The sequence below is a fragment of the Nicotiana tabacum genome, chromosome 19 (assembly GCF_000715075.1).
Source record: "Nicotiana tabacum cultivar K326 chromosome 19, ASM71507v2, whole genome shotgun sequence".
Lineage (NCBI taxonomy): Eukaryota > Viridiplantae > Streptophyta > Magnoliopsida > Solanales > Solanaceae > Nicotiana > Nicotiana tabacum.
Window position 1 is genome coordinate 140,486,521 of NC_134098.1, and position 25,465 is coordinate 140,511,985.

At 35.9% G+C, this 25,465-nt stretch overlaps 2 protein-coding genes across 11 annotated transcripts; both read right to left on the minus strand.

Moving 5' to 3' along the window:
* Window positions 1-2,367: 2,367 nt before the first annotated feature.
* Window positions 2,368-15,012, minus strand: LOC107823899 (uncharacterized). Of its 9 annotated transcripts, none has more exons than XR_012703039.1 (5): window positions 14,692-14,840; window positions 13,017-13,106; window positions 12,679-12,937; window positions 2,818-3,061; window positions 2,368-2,648 (listed from the first exon to the last, which is right to left on the minus strand). XR_012703039.1 is itself a non-coding variant. In XM_075238778.1 (5 exons), exons 3-5 carry the CDS (start codon window positions 13,098-13,100, stop codon window positions 2,913-2,915), a joined length of 492 nt encoding a protein of 163 aa, XP_075094879.1. In that variant the 5' UTR covers window positions 13,101-13,106; window positions 13,500-13,598; window positions 14,847-15,012; the 3' UTR covers window positions 2,368-2,912. The 9 variants fall into 9 exon arrangements, 7 of the variants coding, with proteins under 7 accessions (XP_075094879.1, XP_075094877.1, XP_075094880.1 ...); XR_012703038.1 differs by having other exon boundaries at window positions 2,368-2,667; XM_075238778.1 differs by lacking the exon at window positions 14,692-14,840 and adding exons at window positions 13,500-13,598; window positions 14,847-15,012 and having other exon boundaries at window positions 2,368-3,061.
* A 1,509-nt stretch (window positions 15,013-16,521) lies between these two features.
* On the minus strand, window positions 16,522-19,932 carry LOC107823900 (malate dehydrogenase, cytoplasmic). Of its 2 annotated transcripts, none has more exons than XM_016650613.2 (7): window positions 19,513-19,932; window positions 18,273-18,431; window positions 17,975-18,150; window positions 17,577-17,854; window positions 17,285-17,420; window positions 17,067-17,178; window positions 16,522-16,844 (listed from the first exon to the last, which is right to left on the minus strand). In XM_016650613.2, the coding sequence occupies exons 1-7, from the start codon at window positions 19,553-19,555 to the stop codon at window positions 16,750-16,752; spliced, it is 999 nt and encodes a 332-aa protein (XP_016506099.1). In that variant the 5' UTR covers window positions 19,556-19,932; the 3' UTR covers window positions 16,522-16,749. The 2 variants fall into 2 exon arrangements, with proteins under 2 accessions (XP_016506099.1, XP_016506098.1); XM_016650612.2 differs by lacking the exon at window positions 19,513-19,932 and adding an exon at window positions 19,091-19,385.
* Between the last annotated feature and the right edge of the window lie 5,533 nt (window positions 19,933-25,465).

Genomic DNA, 25,465 nt, shown 5'->3' on the forward strand with positions numbered 1-25,465 from the left:
GTACAAGCAGAGGCAGGTGTCCGACATTCCGACTCCTCCCACTCCCCTCTCCAATACCTATATATCTACTTGCAACAGCGAATTCAAGATCTACAGTCAGTGGGTTCAAATGAGTAATATGTATATATTTACCTTTTTGCGTATGTATACATAATTAGAGCGGAAAGCAATGAGTTAAATTGAAGTCAAGAACTCGTCCTAATTCAGTCCAAGATTTTCAGATGAATTCAATTATAGGAGTGTCTAACAAGAACAATGATAAAGGTTGATGCTACCTGCAGTGCTGGCCCATGAACAAAGGGTAGTACTTATCAGTGAAGACAATAAATTGAGGAAGAGAAGTTGCCAAGAAAATTACAAACACAACTAAAATAGGGTCCAATCATTCACTTTCGGAAGATGAAAAATGTGCACACTTTTATGGTGTTGTGGTCCTACAACTATGTTTTAATTTTGTCAGTCTCACTAACATGTAGTGCCATGTGTATCATACCAAGAATGGTGTCATTATTATTGCACCTTCCTTTGTCCCACTATTTTTGTTCGAACGTGAACATCATATGTCCAAGGTAAAAGATTAAGAATTTGTTTTAAAACAACTTCATTGTGGTGCATTTATATGAGCAGTTTATACCTGAATTTATTTCCGCAGACGTAGTAAAGGATGTCCCTTTCCACGGTTAGGACACAATAGACAATTTTCACTCTCGAGTCTCGACTATAGCATGCACATTGACTTAATGTGAAAATGTGATTATAATACCAATTACTACCAAATAATTCTCTCTTTTTTATTGTAGCAGTTCAGAGAATAGTTTATTTCCACAGAGAAAATTTAGGAGGTCTCCTCAAATATGAGGACACATTTGTCCATTTTCACTCTCGACCGTGGCATTCACATGTGAAGATTAATTCTTGTACCAAATCATTCTCCCCTTTCCAAAAGGGGATCAGAATATTGAGAGAGAGAGAGAGAGAGATTGAAGTTGTTCCTGCACAACACTATCATATCAAATTCTCCAAAATATAGACCTACCCAAAAGCAGATAATCTAGAAAAAGAGGACTTTAGATACCTTATTTTTCTGTCTAATACCCATTCTCTGCCAATTGATTTTAGCATGCACTAGTCGAGAAGAGCAGTAAAGTCACATGCACACATACTCCAAAATAATTTATGTACCATTTATCATCCTACAGTCTTGTATGAGAAAATGATCAAAATGGTCCTTATTGTATAGGGATTGGAATATTTTGGTCCTTGATATATACCACTAAATAGGAATAGTCCTTAATGTATACAAAAGGTGATAGCTTTGGTCCTCAACCTTAAAACTAACTGTAAAAAACAAAAAATTCTGTTAAACTTCACCCCAATCTCTCCCGACTCCCTCCTCCTCTTCTCTCATTCACCATTAACGATCCTAAATCCAAACCCTCTCTCAAACAAGAATGGATCTGCTTGGGAAGCTAAATTGTTTTGCTTGTTAATCTTATGGATTTTATAAATGGAAATCCTTTTTTTCTTGTTTGAATTTACTTGCGAATCTGTTTTAATCACTTCATTTGTTAAAATTTTAGTTTGATTTATAATTTTGCAACCGGAGATACATAGACTTGAATCTAATGCTTGAGCGATGGATTGAGAAATATATTCTCTATAGTATGCCAAGTTTGGAAAACCAATTTAATTTCATTAAATCTTAAGAGAAAAGTTTTCTATGTGCTACAAAATTCTAAACTTTTGATTTGTATCTTGATGAAATTTGAATTGTTTTCTTGCTGGGAAAGATTCAAAGAAGCAGAATAATGGTGAACCAGAAAATTCTAGCCATTATAGGACTAGTAATATAGTCGAAGAAGAGGTGATGGGCCAATTCGTTATATGCAATCAGTAATGTTGCTTGACAAGATTTCATATTGGCAAAGATTGATAGAAAGAGCAATCGCCACAAGGCCAACAGGGACAGTTAAAATCGTCTTGTCCAAGTTGCTTCGTAGCTGCTGAGCAAAAACAAGTTTTGATCTTTAAATACAAGGATATATCATATGGGTTCACTCTTGTTCTGGATATTTTCTTCCATTCAACATATCAATCATGTGCAAAAGCTTTGGTTGTTTGAAATAGATGCTTTGGTAGTAACAAAAATGGTAGAAGAGATGCGAGCTGGGACTGGGTCTTTTTATTGAGAGCTTGGCACGGCAAAAGATAGAAGAGGAGGGGGAAAGGGGTCTGCCAGACTTTGCTTTTGAGGGATTGGGGTTAAGTTCAACAGAATTTTTTTGTTTTCTACTGTTAGTTTTAGGGTTGAGGACCAAAGTTATCACCTTTTGTATACATTAAGGACTATTCCTGTTAAGTGGTATATATCAAGGACCAAAACATTCCAACCCCTATACATTAAGGACCATTTTGATCATTTCAGGTACAATCTTTTAACGAAACTGAGATAATATAGTTTGTATCTTTCAGGTAACTTGTACATGATTTTGAGCTGTAGAGGGAAAAAGAGGAGGCGCTAATAAAACTCATTTTCCCGAAGTGAACCATACTATCTTGCCAACCTTGAGCACATTGACATTGATATTTTCACCCAAGTGTGAAGCAAGTCCGCAACTTAAGTTTTCCCCCTTCTCTAATGCTATAGCCTATAAGAGGAAGAAGAATCTGGTGAAAGAAGAAACAATCTTTAGCATCTCAGTGATTGCTCGGTAGACTAGACATTAGATAATCACCGGAAGAATTATGAACCACACAGCTCAAAAGGACCAAACTGTGTTTCCAGAAAAAACATATTGATTCAAAACTCAACAGTACCTTGGAAGCTTAATCATGGTATCTGAAATAAACATTCTCGCCCACATTATGGGATGAAGGAAGACAGATTAAAAGGGCAATGCAACCGCCAAAGCCTACTTTGGTTTGTCAGTTAAAGTCACCATAGATCTGAGGACATCTGGATTAATACTATCTGCAAGAACTCCTTGATCCGATATCCATAAAGACTTCTCCTTTACAAAGCTCTGGAGTTTCTTCGCTTCGTAATCAAGCAGAGTTTGATCTACATCAAGTAACAAACTATTTGGACCGGTTCATGTTTCAAATATTGAAACAGAGTAGAAGACCAAAGTAAACACTAGAATTCTCAGCAAGAATAAGGAAATGAATTATGAAAGAGAGAAAAGTAAAGTGAGACATAAGTTAAAGTTAATGGTCATTCTAGTGGTTCAACTTGCATAAAATCCTTCCTACACTCAATAAGACCACCCTAATGTGGTAAAGTCATGATGGGGTTGGCTTTGATAAGGACTAGAAATCTACTTACTCATATGAAAGAGCAAGGTAAAAAAATTTAAACAGCTGACAATCAACACTAAATTTTTTAAGTTTCACATGAGCATGAATGCACAAAAATATGGGGCTCGGAGGGATGTCAGAAAGTGGGTAAGGTGTACTGGTAGTAATACAGGTTGCATCCTGGGATATCTTTGTCTAAAAAATTATTTACTTACTAGATGAAAAAAGAGAACAAAACATAGTTAGGCAAATAAGTAGACGCAAGTTAAGAATATTAATTTATATGAAATGAGGGTGTTAAGGCAATATGAAACAAAATGATAGACAAAAAAAAATAAATCCAAGGAACAAGATAAAATCCTCTACAGTATAAAATCCATGTCATAGCAAGTATACGGCCTTTATGCTTAGGCTGTGTGTAAAAGGTGGCCTTATTTTTAGGCTTTTTATTTGTGAGTCTTGTTGGCACATTTGGAGCTTTTTATTTAAGGCCTTGTTGGCCAAAAAAATGGCCTTGTATTTTGAGAGGATGTGGCCAATTGTTTACCAAGCATTTCTTTCTTCCCTTCCTATATAATGAGGACTCTCTACCCATTTGTAAACACACCAACAAGTCTTCATTTCTTGTTTCTTCCTTTCCTCATTTATTAAGAGTGTTTTGTATGAGAGTTAGTGTTGGGAAGCACTTGTGTGAACCCTTTCTTTGGAGTGATCTTGTGAGGTTATTCTCTTAGGGTATTTGAGATTAATTAGAGTGTTTACTCTAATTTTGTACTCTCTTTTGTACTCTTATTGCTATAGTGAAATTGATCCTCTCCGCTTGTGGACGTAGGTCACACTTACCTAACCACGTTAAATTGGTGTCTTCTTTATCTTCTTTAATTGCCGTTGTTATCAACTTCCATTGTCTTTGTTATTGTCATTATACCGTTGTTTGGCTAAATTCCGCACTAACCGGGTTACCGATCCTAACAAATTAGTATCAGAGCCGGATCTAACCGGGTTAGTTTCAATAGCCAAAACGACTCTAACAAAGACCTATGTTGAGAAATTTGACCGAAGTGCAAACTTCGGAATGTGACAATTAAAGATGGAAGCTATCCTAATTCAGGATGGCTTAGACTTGGCGTTGCAAGGAAAGGAGAAAAAGCCGGATAAAATGACGGATGAGGAGTTTGTCATCATAGACAAAAAGACAAAAGCAGGTATCATTTTAAATCTCTCAAATGAGGTTTTACGTGAAGTTTCTGTAGAAACCACAGCCAAAGGCATGTGGGAAAAATTGAAAACCTTATATATGAAGAGAGCGGTGGAAAATAGACTTTACCTGAAGCAGAAGCTTTATACAATTCGTATGGGTGAAGGTACCTCTATTCTCTCTCATCTTGACACCTTTGATTCCATTCTTATGGATTTGAGTAATATAGATGCTGAAATTAAAGATGAGGATCAAGCCGTGTTACTGCTTTGTTCTCTACCCCCATCTTTTAAGCATATAAGAGATACTATGCTTTATGCAAAGGATAATATCTCTTATAAGGATATTAAATCTATCTTAAAATCAAAAGAACAGATAGATAGTGATATTACTGGGGAAGCTAGTGGAACTCAAGCGGAAGTTTTCTTGTTTGTTAGGGGCAAATCCGACTCCATATCCAGATATAATAATTTACAGTGTCGCTATTGTCATAAAAAAGGTCACAATATCTCTGAATGCTATAAATTGAAAAATAAAGAAAAGCATAAAGAAAGAAAAAATGAGCACAAAAATGCTGACACCGCCCAAGCTAGTGTAGCAACTGATGAGATTGAGGGAACTATATTTTTAGCAACTGAAACTAGTTTCAGATTAGACAATGAGTGGATTTTAAATTCCGGTTGTTCATATCATATGTGTCCTAGCAGGGACTTGTTTTCTACATATGATTCAGTTGCAGGTGGAGTTGTCCAACTGGGTAACAATGTTACTTGTAACGTTATTAGCAAAGGTACAATTCGGTTTAGAATGCACGATGATGTGGTGAGAACTCTCACCGATGTTAGATATGTTCCTGAGTTGAAGAAAAATCTCATATCTTTGGGTACTTTAGAATCCCTTGGGTGCAAATTCACTAGTGAAGGTGGAGTTTTAAAAGTTTTTCAAGATGCTCTTGTGATCATGAAAGCACACAGATCTGGTTCGTTGTATACTTTATTGGGCTCCACTGTTATAGGCCCTGCTGCAGTTTCGGTATCAGACAACTTGTCTGATTTTGATGGCATTAAATTTTAACATATGCCCATTGGGGCTTTTGCGGAGAAGGTGAAGCAAATTTACTATATCAGCTAAAATTAGGCCAAGGTGGAGATTTGTAAAAGGTGGCCTTATTTTTAGGCTTTTTATTTGTGAGCCTTGTTGGCACATTTGGAGCCTTTTATTTAAGGCCTTGTATTTTGAGAGGATGTGGCCAATTGTTTACCAAGCATTTCTTTCTTCTCTTCCTATATAATGAGGACTCTCTACCCATTTGTAAACACACCAACAAGACTTGAGTCTTCATTTCTTGTTTCTTCCTTTCCTCCTTTATTAAGAGTGTTTTGTATGAGAGTTAGTGTTGGGAAGCACTTGTGTGAACCTTTTCTTTGTAGTGATCTTGTGAGGTTATTCTCTTAGGGTATTTGAGATTAATTAGAGTGTTTACTCTAATTTTGTACTCTCTTTTGTACTCTTATTGCTATAGTGAAATTGATCCTCTCCGCTTGTGGACGTAGGTCACACTGACCGAACCACGTTAAATTGGTGTCTTCTTTATCTTCTTTAATTGCCGTTGTTATCAACTTCCATTGTCTTTGTTATTGTCATTATACCGTTGTTTGGCTAAATTCCGCACAAACCGGGTTACCGATCCTAACAAATTAGTATCAGAGCCGGATCTAACCGGGTTAGTTTCAATAGCCAAAACGACTCTAACAAAGACCTATGTTGAGAAATTTGACCGAAGTGCAAACTTCGGAATGTGCCAATTAAAGATGGAAGCTATCCTAATTCAGGATGGCTTAGACTTGGCGTTGCAAGGAAAGGAGAAAAAGCCGGATAAAATGACGGATGAGGAGTTTGTCATCATAGACAAAAAGACAAAAGCAGGTATCATTTTAAATCTCTCAAATGAGGTTTTACGTGAAGTTTCTGTAGAAACCACAGCCAAAGGCATGTGGGAAAAATTGAAAACCTTATATATGAAGAGGGCGATGGAAAATAGACTTTACCTGAAGCAGAAGCTTTATACAATTCGTATGGGTGAAGGTACCTCTATTCTCTCTCATCTTGACACCTTTGATTCCATTCTTATGGATTTGAGTAATATAGATGCTGAAATTAAAGATGAGGATCAAGCCGTGTTACTGCTTTGTTCTCTACCCCCATCTTTTAAGCATATAAGAGATACTATGCTTTATGCAAAGGATAATATCTCTTATAAGGATATTAAATCTATCTTAAAATCAAAAGAACAGATAGATAGTGATATTACTGGGGAAGCTAGTGGAACTCAAGCGGAAGTTTTCTTGTTTGTTAGGGGCAAATCCGACTCCATATCCAGATATAATAATTTACAGTGTCGTTATTGTCATAAAAAAGGTCACAATATCTCTGAATGCTATAAATTGAAAAATAAAGAAAAGCATAAAGAAAGAAAAAATGAGCACAAAAATGCTGACACCGCCCAAGCTAGTGTAACAACTGATGAGATTGAGGGAACTATATTTTTAGCAACTGAAACTAGTTTCAGATTAGACAATGAGTGGATTTTAAATTCCGGTTGTTCATATCATATGTGTCCTAGCAGGGACTTATTTTCTACATATGATTCAGTTGCAGGTGGAGTTGTCCAACTGGGTAACAATGTTACTTGTAACGTTATTAGCAAAGGTACAATTCGGTTTAGAATGCACGATGATGTGGTGAGAACTCTCACCGATGTTAGATATGTTCCTGAGTTGAAGAAAAATCTCATATCTTTGGGTACTTTAGAATCCCTTGGGTGCAAATTCACTAGTGAAGGTGGAGTTTTAAAAGTTTTTCAAGATGCTCTTGTGATCATGAAAGCACACAGATCTGGTTCGTTGTATACTTTATTGGGCTCCACTGTTATAGGCCCTGCTGCAGTTTCGGTATCAGACAACTTGTCTGATTTTGATGGCATTAAATTTTAACATATGCCCATTGGGGCTTTTGCGGAGAAGGTGAAGCAAATTTACTATATCAGCTAAAATTAGGCCAAGGTGGAGATTTGTAAAAGGTGGCCTTATTTTTAGGCTTTTTATTTGTAAGCCTTGTTGGCACATTTGGAGCCTTTTATTTAAGGCCTTGTTGGCAAAATAAATGGCCTTGTATTTTGAGAGGATGTGGCCAATTGTTTGCCAAGCATTTCTTTCTTCTCTTCCTATATAATGAGGACTCTCTACTCATTTGTAAACACACCAACAAGACTTGAGTCTTCATTTCTTGTTTCTTCCTTTCCTCCTTTATTAAGAGTGTTTTGTATGAGAGTTAGTGTTGGGAAGCACTTGTGTGAACCCTTTCTTTGGAGTGATCTTGTGAGGTTATTCTCTTAGGATATTTGAGATTAATTAGAGTGTTTACTCTAATTTTGTACTCTCTTTTGTACTTTTATTGCTATAGTGAAATTGTTCCTCTCCGCTTGTGGACGTAGGTCACACTGACCGAACCACGTTAAATTGGTGTCTTCTTTATCTTCTTTAATTGCCGTTGTTATCAACTTCCATTGTCTTTGTTATTGTCATTATACCGTTGTTTGGCTAAATTCCGCACTACCCGGGTTCCCGATCCTAACAAATTAGTATCAGAGCCGGATCTAACCGGGTTAGTTTCAATAGCCAAAACGACTCTAACAAAGACCTATGTTGAGAAATTTGACCGAAGTGCAAACTTCGGAATGTGACAATTAAAGATGGAAGCTATCCTAATTCAGGATGGCTTAGACTTGGCGTTGCAAGGAAAGGAGAAAAAGCCGGATAAAATGACGGATGAGGAGTTTGTCATCATAGACAAAAAGGCAAAAGCAGGTATCATTTTAAATCTCTCAAATGAGGTTTTTACGTGAAGTTTATATAGAAACCACAGCCAAAGGCATATGGTAAAATTGAAAACCTTATATATGAAGAGGACGGTGAAAAATAGACTTTACCTGAAGCAGAAGCTTTATACAATTCGTATGGGTGAAGGTACCTCTATTCTCTCTCATCTTGACACCTTTGATTCCATTCTTATGGATTTGAGTAATATAGATGCAAAGATGAGGATCAAGCCGTGTTACTGCTTTGTTCTCTAACCCATCTTTTAACCATATAAGAGATACTATGCTTTATGCAAAGGATAATATCTCTTATAAGGATATTAAATCTATCTTAAAATCAAAAGAACAGATAGATAGTGATATTACTGGGAAAGCTAGTGGAACTCAAGCGGAAGTTTGCTTGTTTGTTAGGGGCAAATTCGACTCCATATCCAGATATAATAATTTACAGTGTCGCTATTGTCATAAGAAAGGTCACAATATCTCTGAATGCTATAAATTAAAAAATAAAGAAAAGCATAAAGAAAGAAAAAATGAGCACAAAAATGCTGACACCGCCGAAGCTAGTGTAGCAAATGATGAGATTGAGGGAACTATATTTTTAGCAACTGAAACTAGTTTCAGATTAGACAATGAGTGGATTTTAGATTCCGGTTGTTCATATCATATGTGTCCTAGCAGGGACTTGTTTTCTACATATGATTCAGTTGCAGGTGGAGTTGTCCAACTGGGTAACAATGTTACTTGTAACGTTATTGGCAAAGGTACAATTCGGTTCAGAATGCACGATGATGTGGTGAGAACTCTCACCGATGTTAGATATGTTCCTGAGTTGAAGAAAAATCTCATATCTTTGGGCACTTTAGAATCCCTTGGGTGCAAATTCACTAGTGAAGGTGGAGTTTTAAAAGTTTTTCAAGATGCTCTTGTGATCATGAAAGCACACAGATCTGGTTCGTTGTATACTTTATTGGGCTCCACTGTTATAAGCCCTACTGCAGTTTCGGTATCAGACAACTTGTCTGATTTTGATGGCATTAAATTTTAACATATGCCCATTGGGGCTTTTGCGGAGAAGGTGAAGCAAATTTACTATATCAGCTAAAATTAGGCCAAGGTGGAGATTTGTAAAAGGTGGCCTTATTTTTAGGCTTTTTATTTGTGAGCCTTGTTGGCACATTTGGAGCCTTTTATTTAAGGCCTTGTTGGCAAAATAAATGGCCTTGTATTTTGGGAGGATGTGGCCAATTGTTTACCAAGTATTTCTTTCTTCTCTTCCTATATAATGAGGACTCTCTACTCATTTGTAAACACACCAACAAGACTTGAGTCTTCATTTCCTGTTTCTTTCTTTCTTCCTTTATTAAGAGTGCTTTGTATGAGAGTTAGTGTTGGAAAGCACTTGTGTGAACCCTTTCTTTGGAGTGATCTTGTGAGGTTATTCTCTTAGGGTATTTGGGATTAATTAGAGTGTTTACTCTAATTTTGTACTCTCTTTTGTACTCTTATTGCTATAGTGAAATTGATCCTCTCCGCTTGTGGACGTAGGTCACACTGACCGAACCACGTTAAATTGGTGTCTTCTTTTATCTTCTTTAATTGCCGTTGTTATCAACTTCCATTGTCTTTGTTATTGTCATTATACCGTTGTTTGGCTAAATTCCGCACTAACCGGGTTCCCGATCCTAACAAATTGGTATCAGAGCCGGATCTAACCGAGTTAGTTTCAATAGCCAAAACGACTCTAACAAAGACCTATGTTGAGAAATTTGACCGAAGTGCAAACTTCGGAATGTGACAATTAAAGATGGAAGCTATCCTAATTCAGGATGGCTTAGACTTGGCGTTGCAAGGAAAGGAGAAGAAGCCGGATAAAATGACGGATGAGGGGTTTGTCATCATAGACAAAAAGGCAAAAGCAGGTATCATTTTAAATCTCTCAAATGAGGTTTTACGTGAAGTTTCTGTAGAAACCACAGCTAAAGGCATGTGGGAAAAATTGAAAACCTTATATATGAAGAGGACGGTAGAAAATAGACTTTACCTGAAGCAGAAGCTTTATACAATTCGTATGGGTGAAGGTACCTCTATTCTCTCTCATCTTGACACCTTTGATTCCATTCTTATGGATTTGAGTAATATAGATGCTGAAATTAAAGATGAGGATCAAGCCGTGTTACTGCTTTGTTCTCTACCCCCATCTTTTAAGCATATAAGAGATACTATGCTTTATGCAAAGGATAATATCTCTTATAAGGATATTAAATCTATCTTAAAATCAAAAGAACAGATAGATAGTGATATTACTGGGAAAGCTAGTGGAACTCAAGCGGAAGTTTGCTTGTTTGTTAGGGGCAAATTCGACTCCATATCCAGATATAATAATTTACAGTGTCGCTATTGTCATAAGAAAGGTCACAATATCTCTGAATGCTATAAATTAAAAAATAAAGAAAAGCATAAAGAAAGAAAAAATGAGCACAAAAATGCTGACACCGCCGAAGCTAGTGTAGCAAATGATGAGATTGAGGGAACTATATTTTTAGCAACTGAAACTAGTTTCAGATTAGACAATGAGTGGATTTTAGATTCCGGTTGTTCATATCATATGTGTCCTAGCAGGGACTTGTTTTCTACATATGATTCAGTTGCAGGTGGAGTTGTCCAACTGGGTAACAATGTTACTTGTAACGTTATTGGCAAAGGTACAATTCGGTTCAGAATGCACGATGATGTGGTGAGAACTCTCACCGATGTTAGATATGTTCCTGAGTTGAAGAAAAATCTCATATCTTTGGGCACTTTAGAATCCCTTGGGTGCAAATTCACTAGTGAAGGTGGAGTTTTAAAAGTTTTTCAAGATGCTCTTGTGATCATGAAAGCACACAGATCTGGTTCGTTGTATACTTTATTGGGCTCCACTGTTATAAGCCCTACTGCAGTTTCGGTATCAGACAACTTGTCTGATTTTGATGGCATTAAATTTTAACATATGCCCATTGGGGCTTTTGCGGAGAAGGTGAAGCAAATTTACTATATCAGCTAAAATTAGGCCAAGGTGGAGATTTGTAAAAGGTGGCCTTATTTTTAGGCTTTTTATTTGTGAGCCTTGTTGGCACATTTGGAGCCTTTTATTTAAGGCCTTGTATTTTGAGAGGATGTGGCCAATTGTTTGCCAAGCATTTCTTTCTTCTCTTCCTATATAATGAGGACTCTCTACTTATTTGTAAACACACCAACAAGACTTGAGTCTTCATTTCTTGTTTCTTTCTTTCTTCCTTTATTAAGAGTATTTTGTATGAGAGTTAGTGTTGGGAAGCACTTGTGTGAACCCTTTCTTTGGAGTGATCTTGTGAGGTTATTCTCTTAGGGTATTTGAGATTAATTAGAGTGTTTACTCTAATTTTGTACTCTCTTTTGTACTCTTATTGCTATAGTGAAATTGCTCCTCTCCGCTTGTGGACGTAGGTCACACTGACCGAACCACGTTAAATTGGTGTCTTCTTTATCTTCTTTAATTGCCGTTGTTATCAACTTCCATTGTCTTTGTTATTGTCATTATACCGTTGTTTGGCTAAATTCCGCACTACCCGGGTTCCCGATCCTAACACTGTCGCAATAAGCGATCCCTCCATGCAAAAAGAATGACACAATTTGGATTACAAAGGTCAAACAAGTCTAATTATTGTATATTAGAAACTAGCAAGAAGTAATGTAGCCTTTCTTTTTATGAACAAGATAACATGTATATTATTAACAATGAAAGCAGCCTTAGCACAATTAAACCTAGCATATTTAAGAACGTATTCAAGAAAATCTTAATGGAAAAATTAGTTGGCTCTCCAAATAGTGTGTCATTTATAAAATGGATCAGAGGAATGCTCACTCTTGGTTCAAACTTCCACCCTCTTGGTTAGAAGTTGATCATGTAACCAGAGCAACCTCACTTGCAACCCAATTCATGAGAGGAAAAAAGTCTCAACTCTCAAGAAATTTGTCTACATCTTAAATAACCTCTATATAATAATAATAATAATAATAATTTCTATCGGCTTTCAAGCAATTTAATTTTAATATATTGCTCCTCTTCACTGGTGACTGGTAAAGCTTTGGCTCTGAAAATGCAGCTCCTGAAACAGCACATGTTTTCATATATAGAAGCTTCTTCCTCGTGCATTCATGTATAACTCATTCGCTCAGATAAAGCGGAGGAATTATACTCGCATAAAGTCTATATAGAAGGTGTAAGTAACAAGTGCATACTTTCTAATAAATATTCACAACATAAATGTGGTAAGAAAGAAACCTTTCTCCAAAATGGTATGAGCAGCATGAAAAGGGATATTGGCAAATACATCAGCTCCCGGGAACATGACCCAAGTCTTCTCCTTTGAATCATGATTACCACAGGTTGGACAAACCTCTTTCACTAGTGGTCTTGATTCAACATCCCTCATAAGAGACTCAAACGGTGTAGGAACGCTAGTTTTTGTCGTCTTGGCCCTCCTCCTTAGTGCAGTTAATGCTTCCCTGTTCCCATTCCTCACTCTATCATTTTCAATTAACTGCATCACATTACACATAGTTTGTTTATACATTTGATCAGAAACTATTTTGCTTCAACCTAGAGGGCATTTCAAGTACCTGTTGCCGAGCTAATAAAAGTTTTTCAGCTTCTATTTCAACCTCAATAAGCTTTTCTTGCAATTGTTTCATTGAGTCGTCCATTGATCTCTGAAATAGCAATAACAGTTATGAGTGTCCTCGACTTTCCACAAACTAATTCATCAAGTTTCTATGCACAAAACAACTCTGGCAAAATAACTTTGGAAGTAATGTCAGAGTGTAAGGGGAAGGAATTAGAAATAGAAGTTTAATCTCCACCAATTATATTCTCTAATACAATCAGACACACTTCCGCATTCGTTTGATACAGTTATGCAGATACACAAATAAATAAGTCATAATTTGTGATACTCATCAACAATAACAACAACAACAACAAAAAATAGTACTCCTAACGAACTTGCATAAAAAAAGAGAGGAAATCATGAAGTATTAAGATGCTTTAATAATCAGAATCTATATGTCATTAGAAAGAGGTGAGGGGAGAGCTTTACAGCTTACAGAGTGCCGAGGGACGAAGGAGAAACTTTGAGCTCGCCGGCTGCTTTGCGGAGTTCAAGTTGGGTTTTGCCAGTAAGGAATTCCGGTGTGAGTATCACCCTGAGAAGCAGCGATTTTGGAATCAGGGTTTCTACTAAATCCGGCTGCGGTTGGGAGCTATTATTTGTAGCAACCTATATTTTTACTCTATATTCATTGGCGAAATATATTTCACTAAACAATATTTACTTGCGACAAAGGAAATCAATTCTTAAAGAATGAGGTCTCTTGTCTTTTTTTGTTTTTCTCTTTCATCTTTTGGGGAAACTTTTTCTTTTTTTTAGAAAAAACGAGGGTTTGCCGGATTTTCTCTGTTTATGTGTCTTGCAACAACATGGATTCAAATTCAAGTCACAGATAGAGAACTTGGTTTGAATACAAAACAAAGATCCAAAGGAGCAATTGCAAGCACAAATTGCAGAAGTAAAAGCAGCTTGGAATCAAGTAATCAGGGATTGTTTTTGAGCTTGTGGTTTATTGGCCTGAAATTTCCATACAGAAGCTGCTATATTTAATAGTGAAACATCTTATTCAAAAAGCCCACTCACATAATCACCTGTGTCAATACTAATCATAACCAAAATGTATAAGTTCGCCAAAATGAAAATATGACATATGAAAAAAGTTTAATTACAAGGTACAATCACAGATTTTTAATTCTATACTCTGGTGATGATTTGAATCATTACTTTAACGTTATGACTCCTCCTTGTGTTGTGACTTGAATATGCACCAAAACTTTCATTTTTAGAACAACAATATGGAAAATTCACCACTAACATTTAACTCAACCAATCTGCCCCAACTTTTTTTTAACATCATCTAACTCCATGGAAGATGGCAGCAATCAATTTTGTCATTGCATAATTTTGCCCAGTTCGACTAAAGCTAATGCCTTTCACAACCAATGATTTCAATTTGTAGTCAAACTTCACCATTATTCCTTATTTAGTAGTGTAAATGAGCAGCTTTCAGTCATATAGATTCAGCATCACAGTATAGGAACAAGCACATAGTGGAATAACTCATTCAGGCAAATGAGCAGACACCTTATGGCCATCTCTTTAAACTAAAGAAAGAACAGACAAACCTTGGTAAAGAACCTACTTTGTAAACATAATAAAGAACAGAAATATCTTGGTAAAGAACCTACCCCTTTGCACGCGTGCCCCGTTTTCCAGAGTCCACAATCAGTCGCAATTTTTTGCGGACAAACACAGAAAATAGTGAACCAAAATTTATCCAATTTAAACATTTTCTACCTAGCAGCGATTCCGAAAATCAGAAAAATAAGAAAGCAAAACTCACCTTATAACTATACAACCAAGCACATAAATTGAGTAGGAAAAGAGAAGACTTGAAGGGACAAAGAAAACTGGAAGAGGAGTTGAACAATTATGAGATTCTGGAGGAAGAAGCTGGGGGACGGCCTTCAGTTTGAACCAAGTTTGAAGACGGCGAATTAGTGCAGCCAGCGTGGCTTAGGCCAATATATATATACAGTTTTCCTAAAATTAATAAGAGGACTACCTATTTTATCAATTTAATAGCTTAATATATTTACAAGGCATAATTTGTGATAAATTATGACAAAAAAATTGGTAATTATTGATAAGTCAAATATAATACTAGTTAGTAACTTTATCAGTTATTATATAGTAATATTATTAAACCATAATATTAAATACAATCTATCGGGCCGGCTCAACAAGATTGGAGGCTTAAAGCCAAACTTCACAGAGAAGACCTAAATTATTTATTTTTTTAAAAAAAAAGATTATCATATATATTTTTATTTAAACTCTACTTTTCTAGCTTTTTAGATATAAAATCATTAATTATTATCTTATAATCGATTTGTTTTAATTATTATCATTAATCGATTTGTTCTTACATTTTCTCTTTTTGCATAACCAGATTCATATTTTCTAGTTGACATATTTAAATTGAATAAAATCTAATAATAACTAAAACAAGAATATATAATTAGGAGGTAAGAATATCAATAATGACAAATTTTCAATGAAAAAATATAATATAAAGTTAGAAAAATAAAACATGGCTCAAGAATTTGATAGGTTGATATAACGATATCGAAATAGTCGTTCCCTGCTTCAAAATAACGATTGCTTTTGTCTTGTTGCAATGCTTGAAATTTTGAAGAAACACCAAAAGCAAACTTTGATCTTTTGTGAGCACACAACAATAAGTTTTCTGGAATGGAATACAGGAATAATTAATAAGAAGAGAGTAAGAATAAGTGAAAGAGAGAATAGAGAATGAAAAAGATAAATATAGGAATAGTCATGTGGGCTCATGCTAGTTAGGATATAATTGAGGCAAGAAATTAGGCACCGAAAGTAAAATAAAATTACCTAAAGATTTATTTCATTCTCCAATTAATGCAACGATCTCCACATAAAAGGTAAAAAGTTATTTTCTTCCAAAAATTTCGTTTCAACAATATATGTACATACGTCTTTAGAAAAAATGGGACCCCAAAAAAGATTGGGCCATTGCTTTAGTTGCCTTATAGTTCAGCTGGTCGCAATTTATTCAAATATTATATCCACTATATAATATATTATGAAACAATTGGTAACAAACTATAAGGAAAAGAAAAAGTTCTTTTTCGCTTTTTGAAATTTTTCGTAAGACTAGCTTTAGATGAATTCTCTATAACACTGTTGGACAAAGAAACTCGCTGAAGTGTGGGGTAGCTGATTCAAGTCTTACTTTTAGTTGCAATAAATAAATCTTATAGGAAAAAACCCTCAAATTTAGCAAACATTTGCACACGGCTGCTTACTGAAAGCGCATATCCATCTCTACTCTCTAGCCTTGTGTATGTTACAGGACAATAATCACGCTTATATAGCTGGCTGTATGGGGCTTCTGTGAAAAAAATTAATTTAATTTTTATGACAACATATCATTCACACAGTTGCGAATCCAGATTTTCAAGGGACACCAAAACAGGACGAAACCTAGAAGTGAGCAGATTAGTATTCAACTTTTCAAGTTGAGCATTGGAAAATATAAAAGACTAAGAGAGTACGTGGTTTGTTACAAGTAAGAGACAAGGAAGCATTTTTTTTTTTAAGTAGAAAGATGATTCAACATATACTCCAAGTAGTAATAAACTGAATATTCCATTTATTGCACTTCATCTTCCCATGTTTATTTTTCCTGAGCGCGCAAAATCACACCATTAGTTGAGGCATGAATACGCCAAGGACTTTTCCTCGATCAATTCCTTCGCGGTTGCGTCCATCTTGGCTCTTGAAAACTCATCTATCTTCAGACCTGCATCATAGAACACAGAAAGTCTTTAGACAAGCTCAAACAAAAGATGTTCACTAGCCTGAGTACTAAATTATTTTTAAAATAATGGCGGTGTATGGGCCATCTTGCGCGAGCTTGACTAGCGCTGGATAACTCTCTCCACTAAGTCTTAGACAAATAGGATGAAATCACCTAGCTTTTCTTGCCTCTTGAGCGAGTACTAAAATGACACCACAAACTAACCTTGCACAATTGACCATTCTCCTTTCTCACAAGTAACTGGGAAAGAGTAAATTAAGCCAGGTGGGATGCCATAAGATCCATCAGAGTAGACCCCCATTGAAACCCATGTTCCCTACACAAAAAATGTAAGAAAAATTTAGTCAGATGACCGACGTGACATATGCATTCTATACATGTAAGTGTTATAACTATACAGAACGATAAATGGGATACTGAACCTTTGGAGTGCCCAGAACCCAATTACGTATATGATCACAAGCTGAGCTAGCAGCAGATAATGCACTTGATAGCTTTCGAGCTTTTATGATGGCCGCTCCTCGCTGCTGCACTGTGGTGATAAACTCTGTGTTCAACCTAACATTTTCAGGAAAGTTTATTTATTACTGATTTGATCTTCTTATTTTGATTATATACTTTCTTGTATTTGAGGTATAAAGTTATGGAGAGCATGTCTGCCTAAAGTTGTTAAGATATGAAAATAAGACTTAATAATTGAATAGAGCAATTTACCATTGATCATTAGCCACAAGTTCTCTGACAGACTTTTCACCACTAGTGGTTTTTACTGTTGCATGATTCACATCTGGATACTGAGTTGAAGAGTGATTTCCCCATATTGTGACATTCTTTACATCTCCAACATGAACATTTAGCCTCTCTGAAACCTGACCTAAAGCTCTGTTGTGATCAAGCCTTGTTAGGCAAGTGATGTTTTTCTCCGGAAAGGAAGGGGCAAACTCTTTCAGTATAAGCGCATTTGTGTTAGCTGGATTCGCAACAACCAAAACCTGCAACAATTGCAGACCACGATAAACATGTCAATTTTCAAAGATGAACTAAGTCAATCGAAGAAAATAAAAAACCTTTGAGCTCATGTTGTCTTCACAGATTACAAATATATTTTTTACCTTGCAATCAGGGGCAGCATGCTGTTCTAAGGCAGAGGCCTGTGCCTTATAAATCGAAACATTTTTGGACATCACATCCTTTCTTTCCATCCCTTCCTTTCTTGGAAATCCACCAACCATAACAGCAACATTGACATCTTTACAAGCTTCAACAACATCTGTTGTAGCAACAACACCTATAGAACAATAACATTCAATAAAGGAAAATAGCTGTCTGAATGCTTTTCTCTTCTACTGTTTGACCTTCCGCTCATTTGTACTGTTTGGTAAAATTTAGTGAAATTAAGGAGTTTCTTACCTTTGAGAAGAGGCAAAGCTGCATCAATCAATTCCATTTTCACTCCTTTCAAGGCCTCAGCAGCAGGTTCAATATCAAGCATGTGTATGATAACAGGTTGATCAGGGCCTAACATGGCTCCTCGAGCAATCATCGGAACAAGAGCATATCCAATTTGACCTGTTACAACAAGTTCAAACCAACAGGAAGCATCATCATACAGTATTCATCTTATGCCATAACTCCGAGTACTAAAGGACAAATTAAAGGGCCTATAATTTTTTTAATCGGAATGTCTTGGCACCATTCTGGAATGTGATGGACTTAAGTGGAGCGACATGAGCAGTGAGAATTCATATAGCGGACACGACTGTGCTAATTCACTAAATCCTTGTTAACTAATCAACAAAATCCACTTTTAGAATTTCTTATAGCATGTTACATTTTTCGTGATCACAGTTTGACTGATGACTAGCTTGATAATTTAGTTTTAAGATCTAAGGAAATCCAGATTATTTTCAATCCAACTCCTTCTTGTAGTGAATCTAAATTGATAGCACCTGAACGCTGATGAATTTTAATCTACTCATCTGAGTTTTAACACAGTCATACTATCTTATAGTCATGTTCTTGTCAAATACTGTGTGATTACCAACATAGTTTATATTTTCCTGACTTCTATATATGAGTTGTATCACAGGGGACCTTGATCAAAACATTCAGAAGCTTACCAGGGTAAAAGGAAGAAAAACTTAAACATCAAGATAACAAAGTAAATGTTCACATTACAGAAAATAGATGCGGCAAGCGATAGAATGAAAATAAATTAATTAACATGCCTGCAGCACCAGTAACAAGTACTGTAATGGGATCCTTTTCTATATTCAAGAAGCTCCATATGTGTCTAACAATCTTCCATGACAAAAACGCACAACCCAACAAAACAAGAGGCTTTTCCATCGATCCCAAATATTCCATTTTAAGAAGTAAATAGACAGAGAGAAAATTCTCAAAAGTTCACACGATAATCGGAATTAATTAGAACTGTAACATAGAACCCCATGTGATTTAAAGGGAAAAAAAGGAATTTTCACAAAAAAAAAAAAAAAGAAGAAGTTTGAAGACAAGGCAAACAAATGACAAAGACAAAATCCACAAGCTATGAAATAGAATAGTAACTCATCCTTGTCAAGAAAAGAACCTGATACAAATACCAAAATGAGAACTAATGGTATATAATCATGGCGTAAAAAAAACGTACCGGCGGCTCCAGTGACAAGAACTCTAGTAGGTTGTTTTGCCATGGTTGAAAAAATGCAGAGCCTGAGTAGAGAATATTATGAAGGTTAATGTGTTACTTATGATTTTACAATGTTAAAGGTCTGTTGATATAGATTATGAGAAGTAGAGTATCGAGGTATTAAGAAATCCAAGTGAGAACTTATAGGGATAAGTTGCCTAGATTATAGGATATGGCCATCAAAAGCAGTTGTAGTAATCACAGGAAAAGCTGAATGTTCGTTGCTGCCTCACGGACTTGGCATTAATCGGACTAGTTCAAATTTTAATTTGGAGGACGCCTGAGACGATAACTGTGCTACCGTGCAGTGACTTTTTCCTTGTGATTGTTTTTTCTCTTTCTCTTTGAGAAGACAGAATATTTAACGAATAGATTTATTCTAAATATTAAACTTTATTTTATTTAATCAAAATCTATAGATCTCTTTTTAATTAATCAGTTGCAAAAAGGATTAGACAAAACTTACTGTTGGTGTTTTCTGATATTCCCTCTGTTACCTTTCATTGGTCCTCTTTCCTTTGACTTATTTAGTATATCAAATCAAAAGTTATTACCTCCGTTTAAAAAAGATTGTCTTAGTACTTGACACAAACTTTAATAAAGAATAAAATATTTTTGAGATATGTGATCTTAAATAAGTCATCGCATTTGTGTGGCTATAACTTGTGGTTTGAAACCTGCATATCACTTGTATTACTATAAATGCTTCTTACTACGAAAATATTGAAAGGTATCAATCTTTTGAAATGGACTAATAAAGAAATAATGTGAATCTTTTTTAAACAAAAGGAAGTATTCTCTTTCAATATTACCTTTAATATTAACTACCTGCACTTTCTATAATTTCTTAAAAGACATGCCTAGTTAATAGAGTAGCAGAAATCAAAAGGGCAAGAAATTAATGAGTAAATCAACTCTGTTTCTTGAATAATTAATCCACTTTACTACTGCTTCAATTGTAACACAAGATTCCCCTTATTTGCATATGGCATAATTAGAGCATCATGTTTTAAAAAGTTATAATGAATATTTTACAACATCTACACTTCAACGAACATTAATTGACACCCTTTAGCACACAGAATAAAGAACGCCACTACTTCCCATCCTATTTTGTAATATCGTTTGAAATAGATCGAACTCAATTTACTGTATGTTTAATCCGTAAATCGGGTTGTTAATTAGATTAATATTCTGAAAATAGAAAGTCAAGTATGTACTGTTGAGGTTTTTGTTTTAAGATGAAATAGTCTTAAAATGAGGGTGAATGGGAAATGGAAGGAAAATGAAATTTTGAGTAAAATTTTAAGTTTTCCCCTCTTGACAATGAGGCATTGTCCCATATTGGAAGAGGAAAAGATTTTTTGGTGGGTATATATATAATTGCTCTTCTTGTAGCTCTTAAAGAGTTAAGAAGAAAGCAAGCCTCGCGTCGTCGTCGCTCGCTCGGCTTCGGCTTCGGCTTCGGCTTTGGATTTGGATTTGGTCAAATGATCGATTGATTAATTTTTTGGACCAAATTTATTTGTTAATAGTAAATATTAACGTAAAATTATCCGCATTTGTAACGGATATTTTTCAATCCGTGTATTGACCAACTGAAAATCGCTCAACAGATTTGGCTATACATTGGAAGGGCTGGGAGCGTTATGTATAACGGTAAATCTCGTCATATACGACGAAAACATAAAACCGTTAGGCAATTACTCTCTAGAGGAATTATCACGATTGACTATGTAAAGTCAAGTGATAATGTGTCGGATCCACTTACAAAAGGCCTAACTAGAGAGGTAGTTGAGAAATCATCAAGGGAAATGGGGCTATGGCCGAGAACAAGTCATTGTGGCGGTAACTCTATCTAGAAGACTGGAGATCCCAAGATCTAAGTTCAAGGAGATCAAACAAAGTCATTAATGACGGTTCAACATTGTCAAATAAAATTTTAGTCCGTTCTCGTGATGAGACAATGTTCAGTACCAAGGATAAAGCATTAAAGCATTAAAGCATTAAAGCAATGTCTCTTGACAATGAGACATTGTCCCATATTGGAAGAGGAAAAGATTTTTGGTGGGTATATATGTAATTGCTCTTCTTGTAGCTCTTAAAGAGTTAAGAAGAAAGCAAGCCTCGCGCCGTCGTCGTCGTCGCTCGCTCGGCTCGGCTTCGGCTTCGGCTTCGGCTTCGAATTTGGTCAAATGATCGATTGATTAATTTTTTGGACCAAATTTATTTGTTAATAGTAAATATTAACGTAAGATTATCCGCATTTGTAACGGATATTTTCCAATCCGTGTATTGACCATTTGGCAGCCGCCTAATGTTCTTCCCACCATGAATGTGCTTGCTCCACAAACAAGCTAATGCTTGCTCCACCATGGAGGGTGGACGATTGGTCTTCTTCAACACTGGCTGCTATATATATGTGCAGCAGCTGTTGAAGAAAGACACACATAATACACAAGACCAACAAATTGAAAATCGCTCAACATATTTGGCTATACATTGCACTCCTTCCTCTCAGCATTTCCATACGATTTTTTGAGTTTCTACTCCTTCGTTCTGCATTGTTTTTAACTTCAAACAAAGCAACTGTAAGTGTGATTTGCTACCGAATTTTGTGTTCGCTGAAACACTGGAGTTTGAAGTACCGCTACACCAGTGTGTGATTCGTTCTATCCTGGGAGGAAATAATCCATTACCTTGGGTACTAGGAGGGGATTAAATTCCTTAAGGAAACACTGTGAATTCAGTGGGCTCGAATTAATTACTGTTTCATTACGTTAACTTATATTTTGCAGAATTATTATTTACAAATACAGCAATATTGGCGGGACTAACAATCTTAAGGAATTTAATTATTTATTTCTGTATTTGTGTTATTCTTATTATTCTGCAAACTAAAACCTTTGTGATTTTGTGTACTCACGTTTTGGAGAGTAAAGCCTTCGTGGCGTTTTGTTGGAGATTAAAATCTATGTGATTTTTTACTCCAGTTTGAAAACGTGTATTAAACGTTTGTTTGTGTCATTTTTTTTCCAGAAAAAATGACGAATGAAAGCGAAAACCAAGCTGTTCCGATGGTGACTGCCAATGCATCGATAAGCCGAACATCGGCGTTGGCACTAGTAGAAAAACCCGAAAAAATTTTCGGGATTGATTTCAAGCGCTGGCAGCAGAAGATGTTCTTCTACTTAACTACGTTATGTCTACAGAAGTTCATCAAGGAAGATGTTCCTGATCTGCCAGATAAAACTCCAGAGAATGAACGCTTTCTCGTGATTGAAGCGTGGAAGCATTCTGATTTTTTATGCAAGAATTATATTCTTAGCGGACTGGATGATAATCTGTATAATGTATACAGTAGCGTGGAGACGTCAAAAGAATTGTGGAATGCGCTTGAAAAGAAATATAAAATTGAAGATGCCGGGATGAAGAAATTCGTTGCCGCAAAATTTTTGGACTACAAAATGGTAGATAGCAAGTCTGTTATTACCCAAGTCCAGGAATTGCAAGTGATTATTCATGATCTACTTGCTGAAGGTCTTGTCATCAACGAAGCATTCCAAGTAGCAGCAATGATTGAGAAGTTGCCTCTGTTGTGGAAGGAATTCAAAAATTATTTGAAACACAAACGGAAGGAAATGTCCCTTGAAGATCTCATTGTTCGGTTGAGAATCGAAGAGGACAATAAAGCTGCTGAAAGGAGAGGCCGTGGAAATTCAACAATAATGGGAGCAAATATTGTTGAAGATAACAAAAAGAGGAAGAAGGCTTCTGGTCCGAAATACAACCCAAGCAAGAAGCGGTCCAGTGGAAACTGCTACAACTGTGGAAAAATCGAACACAAATCTACGGAGTGTCGTGCTCCGAAGAAAGACAAGAAAAGGGGTCAAGCAAATATGGTAGTAAACCATGATGATGTTGATAACTTGTGTGCCATGCTTTCTGAATGTAACTTGGTGGGAAATCCTAAACTGTGGTGGTTTGATTCAGGAGCCACTCGTCATGTTTGTGCAGTTAGAGAAGCTTTTGCTACTTATGCTCCTGCTGGACCCGGAGAGACAGTTTATATGGGAAATGCTTCAACATCAAAAGTTGAAGGATATGGGAAGATATTTCTGAAAATAACTTCTGGCAAGGTCATGACTTTGAACAATGTCCTTCATGTTTCCGAAATGAGAAAGAATTTAGTCTCTACTGGACTTCTTGATAAGCACGGTTTTAAGTGCGTTTTTGTGTCCAACAAGGTTGTCATTAGTAAGAATGAAATATTTGTAGGAAAAGGATACCTCACCGAGGGCCTTTTCAATCTGAATGTAATGGTTGTGGAAAACAATAATAATATTTCAGCTTCTTCTTACTTACTTGAGTCAAATGATTTATGGCATGTACGTTTGGGTCATGTCAATTATAAAACCTTGCGGAAAATGATTAACTTGGAAGTACTGTCTAAGTTTGAATGCGAAAAATCAAAATGTCAAACATGTGTGGAATCTAAGTATGTTAAACATCCTTATAAGTCAGTTGAAAGGAATTCAAATCCTTTAGACTTAATTCACACAGATATTTGTGACATGAAGTCAATACCATCTCGCGGTGGAAAGAAGTATTTCATAACTTTTATTGATGATGGTACTCGATATTGCTATGTTTACTTACTGAATAGTAAAGATGAAGCAATAGACGCATTCAGGCAATACAAAAATGAAGTTGAAACGCAACTTAACAAGAAAGTAAAAATGATAAGAAGTGATAGGGGTGGTGAATATGAATCTCCTTTTGAAGAAATATGTTTAGAATATGGAATTATTCATCAAACAATAGCCCCTTACATGCCCCAATCTAATGGGATTGCGGAAAGAAAGAATCGCACATTAAAGGAGATGATGAATGCGTTGTTGATAAGTTCTGGTTTGCCACAAAACTTGTGGTGGGAAGCCATTCTTACGGCTAATCGAATATTAAATCGAGTACCCCATAGCAAAACACAATCCATTCCATATGAAAAATGGAAAGGAAGGAAGCCCAACTTGAATTATTTTAAAGTGTGGGGGTGTTTGGCAAAAGTGCAAGTTCCTAAACCCAAAAGGGTAAAGATAGGACCGAAAACCGTTGATTGTATTTTCATAGGATATGCGACAAATAGTAAAGCATATCGATTTCTGGTTCATAAATCAGAAAATCCCGACATTCATAATAATACGGTTATAGAATCAGATAATGCTGAGTTTTTTGAAAATATATATCCGTATAAAAAGGAATGTGAGTCATTTGATGAAGGATCTAAATGACCTCGGGAAGAAACAAAAGAAAGTATATGTAATCAGGAGGATCCAAGACGTAGTAAACGTCAAAGAACGTCTACTTCATTTGGACCAGATTTTGTGACTTTCTTATTGGAGAATGAGCCTCAAACATTTAAAGAAGCTATGACTTCTTCGGAATCATTGTTTTAGAAAGAGGCAGTCAATAGTGAAATAGAATCCATATTGAACAACCATACATGGGAATTGGTTGATCTTCCTCCTGGAAATAAACCTTTGGGTTCTAAATGGATTTTTAAGAGAAAAATCAAAGTTGATGGCACTATTGATAAATTCAAGGCAAGGCTCGTAGTCAAAGGGTATAGACAACAAGAAGGTCTAGACTACTTTGATACATACTCTTCAGTTACAAGAATTATGTCCATACGGATGTTAGTAGCATTAGCTGCAGTGTATGGTCTTGAAATTCATCAAATGGATATTAAGACGGCCTTCTTAAATGGAGAGTTGGAGGAAGAAATTTACATGGAACAACCTGAAGGGTTTGTGGTTCCAGATAAAGAAAAGAAGGTATGTAGACTTGTTAAGTCTCTTTACGGACTAAAACAAGCACCCAAACAATGGCATGCGAAATTTGACCAAACAATGTT